Raw genomic sequence first — 12500 nt, forward strand, 5'->3', positions numbered from 1 at the left:
TAACCGTACCTGTCTATCCTGTTCCTGTCTAACCCTACCTGTCTAACCCCTACACGTCTAACCCCTACCTGCCTTTCCCTACCTGTCTAACCCCTACCTGTCTAACCTCTTTCTGTCCAAACCCAACCTGTCTAACCTCTACCTGTCTTACCCTACCTGTCTAACCTCTACCTGTCTTGCCCTACCTGTCTGAGTCGACTTGTCTCACCCTACCTGTCTATCCCTCGTTGTCTAACCCCTACCTGTCCAACCCCAACCTGTCTAACCCCTACCTGTCTAACCCTACCTGTCTAACCATACCTGCTCCTCACCTCTAGACGTTACCGTCAAACATTGAGCTGCGCTTCACATTACGGTAACCCCCTGTCTCTCTGTGTGTCTCTGCCCTCCAGTGGAAGCACAGTCATCACAGTAACAGGAGCCAACCTTCTGACCATCCAAGAACCAAAGGTCCGGGCCAAATATAACGGAATCGAGACAACTAACGTAAGTAATGTAGCTACATGTACGCACCTGTGTATTACTGTACACACCTGTATAGACCTGTGTATAACACCTGTATACACGTTTACATACACCTGTAAACACCTGTACACACCTGTATACACCTGTATACACCTTTATATAACACTTGTATACACCGCCTTTATACACCATCTGTACACACCTGTATACACCACCTTCATACATGTGTATACACCACCTGTTTAGACCTGTGTACACCACCTTCATACATGTGTATACACCATCTGTTTAGACCTGTGTACACCACCTTCATACATGTGTATACACCACCTGTTTAGACCTGTGTACACCACCTTAAAACATGTGTATACACCACCTGTTTAGACCTGTGTACACCAGCCGTCATACATGTGTACAACCACCTGTTTAGACCTGTTTACACCACCTTCATACATGTGTACAACCACCTGTTTAGACCTGTGTACACCACCTTCATACATGTGTATACTCCACCTGTTGCAGGTGTGCAAGGTGCTGAACGACTCGGTGATGACCTGTCTGGCCCCGGGGCTGCTGTACGATCAGCTGGGGCCCCTGGAGGGGCCTCTGCATCCTGACGAGTTCGGCTTCATCCTGGACCAGGTAAAGGGCCCAAGACACGCCCCCTTTCTCTGCCAAGACACGCCCACTTTCTCTGCCAGGACACGCCTCCTTTCTCTGCAAAGACACGCCTCCTCGCCCGTAGACCTGGATCTACACAAACATGTGGACACACCCACACACACACACACACACACACACACACACACACACACACACACACACACACACACACACACACACACACACACACACACACACACACACGCACGTTATTAAGTGGTTGTGTGTTTCAGGTGACCTCTCTGCTGGTGCTGAACACGACGACCTTCACCCACTACCCCAACCCGACCTTCGAAACCCTGGGTACCTCTGGGATCCTGGAGGTCAAACCAGGCTCCCCCATCATCCTCAAGGTCATCTCTTTGTTCCAGTTTATACCAGTCCTTGATGACAGTTTAAACGCACATTCTTTGATCCGGTTTAAACTCAACCTTTATTCCAGTTTAAACAAATCTCCTTTAATCCGTTTTAAGCACATGTCCTTTAATCCAGTTGAAACACATTCCCTTTAATCCCGTGCAAACATATGTCCTTTAATCCAGTTTGTTCCACACTAAATGCTAATACTAATATGATATAATATAATACTAATATTATGAGGTGTTCTTTCTACAGGGGAAGAACCTGATTCCTCCCGCCCCTGGCAACAGCCGCCTTAACTACAGCGTCCTGATTGGAGAGACGCCCTGTCTGTTAACTGTCTCAGAGAACCAGCTCCTCTGTGATTCGCCAGATCTGACAGGGGAACAGAGAGTCCTGGTTAGTACAAGCCCCGCCTCCTCCTTAAACAATCAAGTCAATCAAACCTAGGAGAGAGAGAGAGAGAGAGAGAGAGAGAGAGAGAGAGAGAGAGAGAGAGAGAGAGAGAGAGAGAGAGAGAGAGAGAGATTAACGGTCTGAAACACAAGTGAGAGGCGCCAAACGCAAGTAGCTTTGTGGGCAGTTCTATGGCGATGTTGCTATTCTACCGGCGGATAAATGACTCTTGCCCCCTGATGCAAATCTAAAAAGGGTTGGTCTGAAGTAGCCTAATTACCCGTAGGTGTGGTTTGGGCGTAACGTGCAATAAACCAATGAGAGTGCCGTCGCCCATTCCCTTCAAGAGCCATTAGTGCATTTGAATCTGACGAGTTGATATTTTGACAGCGCGTTTGCAGTCTCCGATGAGACAGATGCATGACCACATGAATTTTAAACCTCAAACAGCTCAGTTTATGGCCAAATATTATTGCCTAATTCAAACACATGGAATAGCATTTTCTTCCACAACTTCAGTAATACTGAGTCCTCAAATAAATGTCGGCAAAGAAAACTTCACACACATATGATATGCGGTAACTGTGGTTCTATTTAATGATATACGCAAAACATTAACATCCGTATTTTCTTACCAGTATTGTATGCATTATCGTTATCGACTTATGTTCCTAATATGCATGTGTCCCCCCCGACTGTATTATGCGTTATGTGTTTAGTTTGCGTGTATTCAAACAGATGGACGCACACACAATCACTCGCGGTAAAAAAAAAAATTCTCACGATCAAATACGCATCAATCCTAAAAGTTATGGGCTTGTACACAGGGCTGTCGGACTGCGGGGACAAAGGGGACAGTTGTGGGACCCTTTTTTTTTACCTTTTGGCCAGTCCCCCCCCCCGTCCCCCCCGTCAACAATCGCCCCCCCCCCCCGTCAACAATCGCTCCGGACCCCCCCCCCCCCCCCGTCAACAATCGCCCCGGACCCCCCCCCCCCCCCCCCCCCCCCCCCCCTCCCCCTCAACAACCTGGCGCAGGGGGGCCCATCAGTACCTATAGTATAGGGGCCCAGGATTTGGTGCTACGGCCCTGCTTGTACATGATTTCTGTGTTAAGAAAATATGTGTTTGCTGTACGGTGTTTGCAGATGCATTGATTTAAAAGTACAAATTATTACCGCTGTATCAGCTGTTCTTTCCCAAATAATTCCCACGAATGTGTGGCTAGGTAGATGAGAGAAGCAAAGTATGTGCGCGAGGTGCACAAGCAACATTATGCAGGCCCCCTTAAAATAGCATCTGAGCAACACGCCACTGACTTTAAACCAGCCATTTCCTGGTTTGTGGCGGAATTTTGTTTCAAAATAGCACCAGGGAACGTTTGCGCCAGAACAGGCCTCCCCCTTTCGCCGAACCACCCCTTGGGGCACAAGATTCCCTACTTTACCGACGCGTGGCGGTGAAGGGAAAAGGACGCTCTGCGCCAGTTGCAAACTAGCAACGATACATGCGCCAGTGTAGAAAGTCAATTGCGCTGGATGCAAGAAAGGCCCATGAGAGAGAGAGAGAGAGAGAGAGAGAGAGAGAGAGAGAGAGAGAGAGAGAGAGAGAGAGAGAGAGAGAGAGAGAGAGAGAGAGAGAGAGAGAGAGAGAGAGAGAGAGAGAGAGGGAGGGAGGGAGGGAGGGAGGGAGGGAGGGAGGGAGGGAGGGAGGGAGAGAGAGAGAGAGAGAGAGAGAGAGAGAGAGAGAGAGAGAGAGAGAGAGAGAGAGAGAGAGAGAGAGAGAGAGAGAGAGAGAGAGAGAGAGAGAGAGAGAGAGAGAGAGAGAGAGAGAGAGAGAGAGAGAGAGAGAGAGAGAGAGAGAGAGAGAGAATTGTAAAGGTGAAAGTCGTTAATTCTACCTGCAGGGGGTTATGGGTAATTGGTCTGATATCTGTCACACTCAAACACAAAACACACACATTTACACATGCCCGTGCGCAATCACACACACGCACATATACAAAGACATACACATGCGCATTCGCACACACTTACACACACCACACGCACACGCACACACAGCTGCTAACCTTTGCAGTGGGACTATTAGTTATGAGGAGATGAAAGAGGTGATGAATGATTGATAGTAATATTGATGAATGATTGAAGGTGAGATTGATGAAGATGGGGATGATTCATTGAAGGTAATATTGATGAAGGATGAGTGATTGAATGTCATATTGATAGAGGATTAATGATTGTGTTGTAGTTGAAGCAGGGGATGAGTGCTCGTACACACAGGCACTGAGTGTTCCTGGTGCGTCTCAGATCCTGGTTGGGGGTCTGGAGTACTCCCCCGGGACCCTCCACATCTACTCCGACTCCGCCCTCACGCTGCCCGCCATCGTGGGCATCGGAGGGGGCGGCGGCCTGCTGCTGCTGGTCATCATCGCCGTGCTCATCGCCTACAAGAGGAAGACGCGCGACGCCGACCGCACCCTGAAGCGCCTGCAGCTGCAGATGGACAACCTGGAGTCACGCGTCGCCCTGGAGTGCAAAGAGGGTACGGCTATACATTATACTGTATATTATATACTGTACTATACAATATATATATTATACTATATACTATAGAGTACATGTTATGGAGTGCAAAGAGGGTACGGCTATACATTATACTGTATATTATATACTGTACTATACAATATATATATTATACTATATACTATAGAGTACATGTTATGGAGTGCAAAGAGGGTACGGCTATACATTATACTGTATATTATATACTGTACTATACAATATATATATTATACTATATACTATAGAGTACATGTTATACAACCTGGAGTCACGCGTCGCCCTGGAGTGCAAAGAGGGTACCTGATACTATCTATACTATACTATACACTATATATACTCTATAATTATAGTGTATTTTGATGGTGTTCTATATATTATATATGCTAGTGTTGTATATTGAGTGTATATGAGTGTTGTGTGTATACATGATAGTGTTATATATATTATATATGCTAGTGTTGTATATTGAGTGTATAGTGTTGTGTGTATTGTTATCTATAATGTATTTAGTGTATATATGATGGTGTTATCTATAATGTACTTAGTGTATATATGATGGTGTTATCTATAATGTGTCTGATGTCTCTGCGTGGGGCTGCAGCGTTCGCCGAGCTGCAGACTGACATCCAGGAGCTGACCAACATGGACGGAGTGAAGATCCCCTTCCTGGAGTACCGGTCCTACACCATGAGGGTCATGTTCCCCGGGATCGAGGAGCACCCCGTGCTCAAGGAGCTGGACGTAGGGGCACACACACGCACACACACACACACACACACACACACACACACACACACACACACACACACACACACACACACACACACACACACACGCAAGCACACACGTACACACACATGCGCACGTGCATACACCCACACACACACACAGAGACACAAACACACACATACACACACGCAAGCACACACATAAACACACACACGCAAGCACACAGATGTACACACGCACGCACATGTACACACACACACACAAGCACACGCATGCACACACACACACAAACACACTCACTCACACACGTACACACACGCGCACGTGCATGCACCCACACACACACACACACACACACTCACACACACACACATACACACGCAAGCGCACACACACATGTACACACACACGCACATGCACACACACACACAGACACACACATACACATGTACTCAGACTCACACACATGCACAAGCGCACACACACACACACACACACACACACAAACACACACACATGCTCGGATACACGAGCACTCCATACCACAGATTATATCTGTATGTTATTATCTAAACCTATGTGACGTTTCCCCGTGCTCGGCGTCGCCCTCCAGTCCCCGGCCAACGTGGAGAAGGCCCTGAGGCAGTTCTCCCAGCTGCTCAACAACAAGGTGTTCCTGCTCACCTTTATCCACACCCTGGAGGAGCAGCGCTCCTTCTCCATGAGGGACCGCGGCAACGTGGCCTCGCTGCTCATGGCCGCCCTGCAGGTACAGCCTGCAGCCAGCCAGCCAGTCAGTCAGTCAGCCAGCCAGTCAGTCAGCCAGCCAGTCAGCCAGCCAGTCAGTCAGCCAACCAGTCGGTCAGTCAGTCATTCAGCCAGCCAATATGTCACTGGCAGTCAGTCAGTCAGCCAACCAGTCAGACAGTCAGACAGACAGCCAACCAGTCAGTCAGCTAACCAGTCAGTCAGCCAACCAGTCAACCAACCAGGTAGTCAGCCAACCCGTCAGCCAGTCTGTCAGTCAGCCAGCCAGTCAGTCTCTCTATATGTGTCTCTCTACCTGTCTGTCACTCTACCTGTTAGTCTATCTCTCTACCTGTCTCTCTACCTGTCTGTCTGTCCTAACGTGTCTGTGGTCTCCAGGGCCGTATGGAGTACGCTACGGTGGTGCTGAAGCAGCTGCTGGCCGACCTCATCGAGAAGAACCTGGAGAACCGAAACCACCCCAAACTACTGCTGAGGAGGTCAGACCCTGACCTCTGACCTCTGACCCATGACCCTGACCCTCTGTTCTCTATGCTGATTACACTATTACTGTTGGAGGCATCATAACGAAACTAATGCAGTCTCTGTGTGTGTGTGTGTGTGTGTGTGTGTGTGTGTGTGTGTGTGTGTGTGTGTGTGTGTGTGTGTGTGTGTGTGTGTGTGTGTCTGTGTGTGTGTGTGTGTGTGTGTGTGTGTGTGTCTGTGTGTGTGTGTGTGTGTGTGCGTGTGTGTTTGTGTGTCTCTACAGGACTGAGTCTGTTGCTGAGAAGATGCTAACTAACTGGTTTACTTTCCTGCTGCATCGTTTCCTAAAGGTACACACACACACAAACACACACACACACACACACACACACACACACACACACACACACACACAGACGCACACAGAAACCTAGTGACCCCTGGAGCCGATCCTAACCCCTGTGTCTCTACCAGGAGTGTGCGGGGGAGCCTCTCTTCATGCTGTACTGCGCCATCAAGCAGCAGATGGAGAAGGGCCCCATCGACGCCATCACCGGAGAGGCACGCTACTCGCTGAGCGAGGACAAGCTCATCAGACAGCAGATAGACTACAAGACACTGGTACTATAGAGGATACATACCATAATGTTATAGACTCCAAGACTATCCCATGTCCCCAGGACCTGATGTGTGTATCGGACCCTGATGTGCGTGTCAGACCCTGATGTGCGTGTCAGACCCTGATGTGTGTGTCAGACCCTGATGTGTGTGTCAGACCCTGATGTGTGTGTCAGACCCTGATGTGTGTATCAGACCCTGATGTGTGTGTCAGACCCTGATGTGTGTGTCAGACCCTGATGTGTGTATCAGACCCTGATGTGTGCGTCCCATGTCCCCAGACCCTGATGTGTGTGTCAGACCCTGATGTGTGTGTCCCATGTCCCCAGACCCTGATGTGTGTGTCAGACCCTGATGTGTGTGTCCCATGTCCCCAGACCCTGATGTGCGTGCCCCCAGAGGGCGAGGCGGGGACGGAGGTGCCGGTGAAGGTGCTGAACTGCGACACGGTGACGCAGGTGAAGGACAAGCTGCTGGACTCGGTCTACAAAGGAATCCCCTTCAGCCAGAGGCCGCAGGCCGACGACATGGACCTGGGTATGAAACCAAGATATACACATAAATAGATGTAAACGCACATAAATAAAGACATGGACCTGGGTACTAGACCATAAGATATACACATAAATAGAAATATACACATATAAATATACAGATATATGCACAAATTTAAATAAAGACATACACATACATATATAAATTAACACATCCATATATATACCTATAAATGTTTTAGGAATTCATTCTGAATGAATTTGTGTGTTTGTGTGTGTGTGTGTGTGTGTGTGTGTGTGTGTGTGTGTGTGTGTGTGTGTGTGTGTGTGTGTGTGTGTGTGTGTGTGTGTGTGTGTGTGTGTGTGTGTGTGTGTGTGTGTGTGTAGAGTGGAGACAGGGCAGGCTGACCAGGATCATCCTGCAGGATGAAGACGTCACCACCAAGATAGAGAGCGACTGGAAGAGACTCAACTCACTGGCTCACTACCAGGTACACACTCACACACACTCACACACACACACACACACACACACACACACACACACACACACACACACACACACACACACACACACACACACACACACTCATTCACACTCACACTCATACACACACACACACACACACACACACCCACTGGCTCACTACTAGGTACACACACACTCACTCACTCACTCACTCACTCACACACACTCACAGTCACTTGCTCAGAACCAGGTACACACACACTCAAACAAACACACACACACACACACTGGCTCACTACCAGGTTCACACTCACTCACGCACACTCACACTCACTTGTTCACTACCAGGTACACACACACTCATACACATACACACACACACACAAACTCACTGGCTCCCTAACGGGTACACACACACGTACACTCACACAAACTCAATCACCTGCTCAATACCAGGTACACACCCCCACACGCACACTAGGTAGTGGGTGTATCGTTGTGTGTTGCTAGGCCATTGATATATCACGTGTTGCTAGGTAACGGGTGCATCGTTGTGCGTTGCCAGGCAAAGGTTATGTTGCGTGTTGCTAGTTAACGGGTGTACTGTGGCGTGTTGCTAGGTAACGGATGCAATCGCGTGTTGCTAGGTAACCAGTATGTTGTGGTGTGTTGCTAGGTGACGGATGGCTCCCTGGTGGCGCTGGTGCAGAAGCAGGTGTCGGCGTACAACATCGCCAACTCCTTCACCTTCACCCGGTCCCTCAGCCGATACGGTGAGCGTCACACACACGGTGCCGCCCCCACTGTCCCACTCAACCCTCTGGGGTGCGACCTCTACCTCTCCACCGCTCCTGTTGTGTCTAGAGATATATATAGTCCAGTATATGTTGTGTGGGGTTGTAGTGTCGTTTGAGTTTCTTCCTGTCTGGGATTTATAAAGAACATCCTATGTCTTAGCTGCATATCTTCTGTCTGACCTGTATATCTTCTGTCTTACCTGTATTCCCTAATGCCTTCTGTCTTACCTGTATATTTTATGTCTGACCTGTATATCTTCTGTCTTACCTGTATACCTAATGTCTTCTGTCTTACCTGTACAGAGTCATTGCTGCGGACCTCGAGCAGTCCTGACAGTCTGAGATCCAGAGCTCCCATGATTACCCCCGACCAAGAGACAGGTGGGGGCCCACACACACGCACACACTCCAGTGTTCAGCCGGCCCCTAACCCATGGGTTAACCCTGACCCACGCCTAGCAATGCATGTATATTTATGACCCCCCAACCCTAGCCCCCCAAAAGGCAAAGCTCCCATTATTAACAAGGACCAAATGTTTGTGTGTGTGTGTGTGTGTGCGTGTGCGATGGTTTGTGTGCGTGTGTGTTTGTGCATGTGCGTGTATGTGTGTAGGTACCAAGCTGTGGCACCTGGTGAAGAATCATGAGCACAGCGACCAGCGAGAAGGAGACCGAGGGAGCAAGATGGTGTCCGAGATCTACCTGACCAGACTGCTGGCCACCAAGGTACTTACACACACACACACACACACACACACACACACACACACACACACACACACACACACACACACACACACACACACACACACACACACACACACACACACACACACACTTCCTTTCTGATGAGGTGCTGTGTGCTCCTTCCTCCACTAGGGGACGCTACAAAAGTTTGTGGACGACCTGTTTGAGACGGTGTTTAGCACCGCCCACCGTGGATCTGCGCTCCCATTGGCCATCAAGTACATGTTCGACTTCCTGGATGAACAGGCGGACAAGAGGCAGATCACGGACCCGGACGTGCGACACACCTGGAAGAGCAACTGGTAAGCGGTCTAGGCCAGTCAGTCAGTCAGCTGGTAAGCTGACTGACTGACTGGCTAGGAGCCGGGGATCGAACTAGCAACCCTGCGGTCACAAGCCAAGGCGACAGCCAGCTCGTCAGGAGCAGTCAGGGGCGACTGCTCCTGACGAGCTGGCTGTCGCCCTGCATGATTAACTCTGCCGTCGTTGGGTGAATGTGTGCATGAATGGGTCAATATCAGGCAATATCGTAAAGCGCTTTGGATCAAGCGCTATATAAACGCGGTCCATTTACCACTGTACCGACACAGCGATATATTGGTTCTCCTTCTTCTGACCAAGGTGCTTATTCTGAGTCACTTTGGATAAAAGCGTCTGCTGACTGTGGCTTGTCTCTCCTCCAGCCTGCCCCTGAGGTTCTGGGTGAACGTCATCAAGAACCCCCAGTTCGTGTTCGACATCCACAAGAGCAGCATCACGGACGCCTGCCTTTCGGTGGTGGCCCAGACCTTCATGGACTCCTGCTCCACCTCCGAGCACCGTCTGGGCAAGGACTCGCCCTCCAACAAGCTGCTCTACGCCAAGGACATCCCCAACTACAAGAGCTGGGTGGAGAGGTAGCTGCACCTCCCTACCTGGAGAACCAGGCTGCACCACCCTACCTAGAGAACCAGGCTGCACCACCTTAACCAGTCTGCACCTTACTTGGAGAACCAGACGGAACCTTAACCTGTCTGCGTATGTGTTTGTGTGTTTATGCGTGCGTTTGTGTTTGTGTGTGTGTGTGTGTGTGTGTGTGTGTGTGTGTGTGTGTGTGTGCGTGTGTGTGTGTTTGTGCGTGTTGGTGTGTGTGTGTGTATGTGTGTGTGTATGTGTGTGTGTGTGTGCGTGTGTGTGTGTGCGTGTTTGTGCGTATTTGTGTGTGTGTGTGTGTGTGTGCGTGTGCGTGTGCGTGTGTGTGTGTGTGTGTGTGTGTGTGAGTGTAGGTACTACCGGGACATCTCCAAGCTGCCCAGCATCAGTGATCAGGACATGGACGCTTACCTGGTGGAGCAGTCACGTCTCCATGGCAACGAGTTCAACACACTGAGCGCGCTCAGTGAGCTCTACTTCTACATCAACAAGTACAAGGAGGAGGTGAGAGCCTGACCTCATTACCCTCATGGATTATCAATGATGTCATAAGGATGTCATAATGATGTGGTGCTGTGTCTGTGATGTCATAATGATGTCATACTGATGTCATACTGATGTCACGATGATGTCATGCTGATGTCATGCTGATATCATACTGATGCCATGCTGATGTCAGGCTGATGTCATGCTGATGTCATACTGATGTCATGCTGATGTCATACTGATGTCATGTGGATGTCATACTGATGTCATGCTGATGTCATACTGATGTCATGCTGATGTGTCATACTGATGTCATACTGATGTCATGCTGATGTCATGCTGATGTCACGATGATGCCGTACTGATGTCACGATGATGTCATACTGATGTCATGCTGATGTCATGCTGATGTCATGCTGATGTCATACTGATGTCATGCTGATGTCATACCGTGTTTCAGATCGTGACGGCCCTGGACCGGGACTCTTACTGCCGCAAACACAAGTTGAGACACAAGCTGGAGCAAGCCATCAACCTGATGTCAGGGAACAGCTGAGGGGAGGAGCAGGAGGAGCAGAGGGAGCAGGAGGAGGAGGAGGAGGAGGAGGAGTGAAGCCGAGCGAGGGGCAGTGTCAGACTATTGATCACTGATGGAGGAATCGATTGATCCCAGCCACTCGGGATCAAAGCATACAGCCTGTTGTTGTTGTTTTTATTTTGTGTTGCCATGGCAACACCGCGGAGCCGCGTTGCCGCGGAGACCCCGGGAACCGGGCTTGAAGACTTGAGGGAGGAGTCGGATGATCCAACGTCGAGCAGCCAATCAGATTCTTCTGCGGTTCATCGGTTGGAAGGCACTGGAGTCTGAGCCTCGTTCTCCTGAGGTTCTCCTGAGGTTCTCCTGAGGTTCTCCTGAGGTTCTCCTGAGGTTCAGGAGGACTTCTAGAGGTTCTAACAGAGTTGTCAAGGAGCTCTAGAGGTTCTAAAGGAGTTCTATATCTCTGTGTTTCTCTGTGTTGAAGCGTCTCAACACTGAACAATCATTCACACTGAGCCTCAATGCTTAGCAACAGACCTATACCTGTGGCCATACTCCCCTCCTCTCTCCTCTCCTCTCCTCCCCCTCTCCTCTCCCTCCTCTCCTCCCCTTCCTCTCCTCCTCCCCTCTCCTCCTCTTCTCTCTCCTCTCCTCTCTCCTCATCCCTATTCTCCTACTCCCCTCTCCTCTTCTCTCCCCTCTGCTCCTCTCCTCTCTCCTATCTCCTCTCCTCCTCTCCTATCTCCTCTCCTCCTCTCCTCCTCCTCTCTTCATCCCACCCCTCTTCCTACCACCTGACCTCAACCCTGCCCTGTCATTGGTCAGTCCAAATGGCCGCTGGCCTGTGATTGGCCAGACAGACTATTTAGTAACTTACTGCCGACCACTGAAGACTGTGGAGACCGGAGAGGAAGAACCGATACATTCCAACACTCTCACGTTGTCATGGAAACGTGATCAGAAACGCTCGATTATTATCTTCAACTGAATACACACACACATACACACACACCCACCCCCACACACACA

The 12500-nt window shown here is 49.7% G+C and overlaps 1 protein-coding gene across 1 annotated transcript in view; it reads left to right on the forward strand.

Annotated features, from left to right (window-relative positions):
- The window catches only part of plxna3 (plexin A3), a 46673-nt gene extending 34205 nt beyond the window's left edge, over positions 1-12468 (forward strand). The window contains exons 20-38 of the mRNA XM_030367365.1: positions 393-486; positions 988-1107; positions 1362-1481; positions 1744-1887; positions 4194-4428; positions 5050-5189; positions 5791-5946; positions 6324-6424; positions 6694-6760; positions 6885-7031; positions 7406-7565; positions 7910-8013; positions 8668-8764; positions 9092-9169; positions 9402-9514; positions 9668-9837; positions 10219-10431; positions 10801-10951; positions 11394-12468. Coding sequence (XP_030223225.1) covers positions 393-486; positions 988-1107; positions 1362-1481; positions 1744-1887; positions 4194-4428; positions 5050-5189; positions 5791-5946; positions 6324-6424; positions 6694-6760; positions 6885-7031; positions 7406-7565; positions 7910-8013; positions 8668-8764; positions 9092-9169; positions 9402-9514; positions 9668-9837; positions 10219-10431; positions 10801-10951; positions 11394-11489 — 2506 coding nt within the window. The 3' untranslated portion in view covers positions 11490-12468. The remainder of the gene's footprint in view (positions 1-392; positions 487-987; positions 1108-1361; positions 1482-1743; positions 1888-4193; positions 4429-5049; positions 5190-5790; positions 5947-6323; positions 6425-6693; positions 6761-6884; positions 7032-7405; positions 7566-7909; positions 8014-8667; positions 8765-9091; positions 9170-9401; positions 9515-9667; positions 9838-10218; positions 10432-10800; positions 10952-11393) is intronic.
- Positions 12469-12500: the final 32 nt, after the last annotated feature.

The sequence above is a fragment of the Gadus morhua genome, chromosome 1 (assembly GCF_902167405.1).
Source record: "Gadus morhua chromosome 1, gadMor3.0, whole genome shotgun sequence".
In the NCBI taxonomy this organism is placed as follows: Eukaryota; Metazoa; Chordata; class Actinopteri; order Gadiformes; family Gadidae; genus Gadus; species Gadus morhua.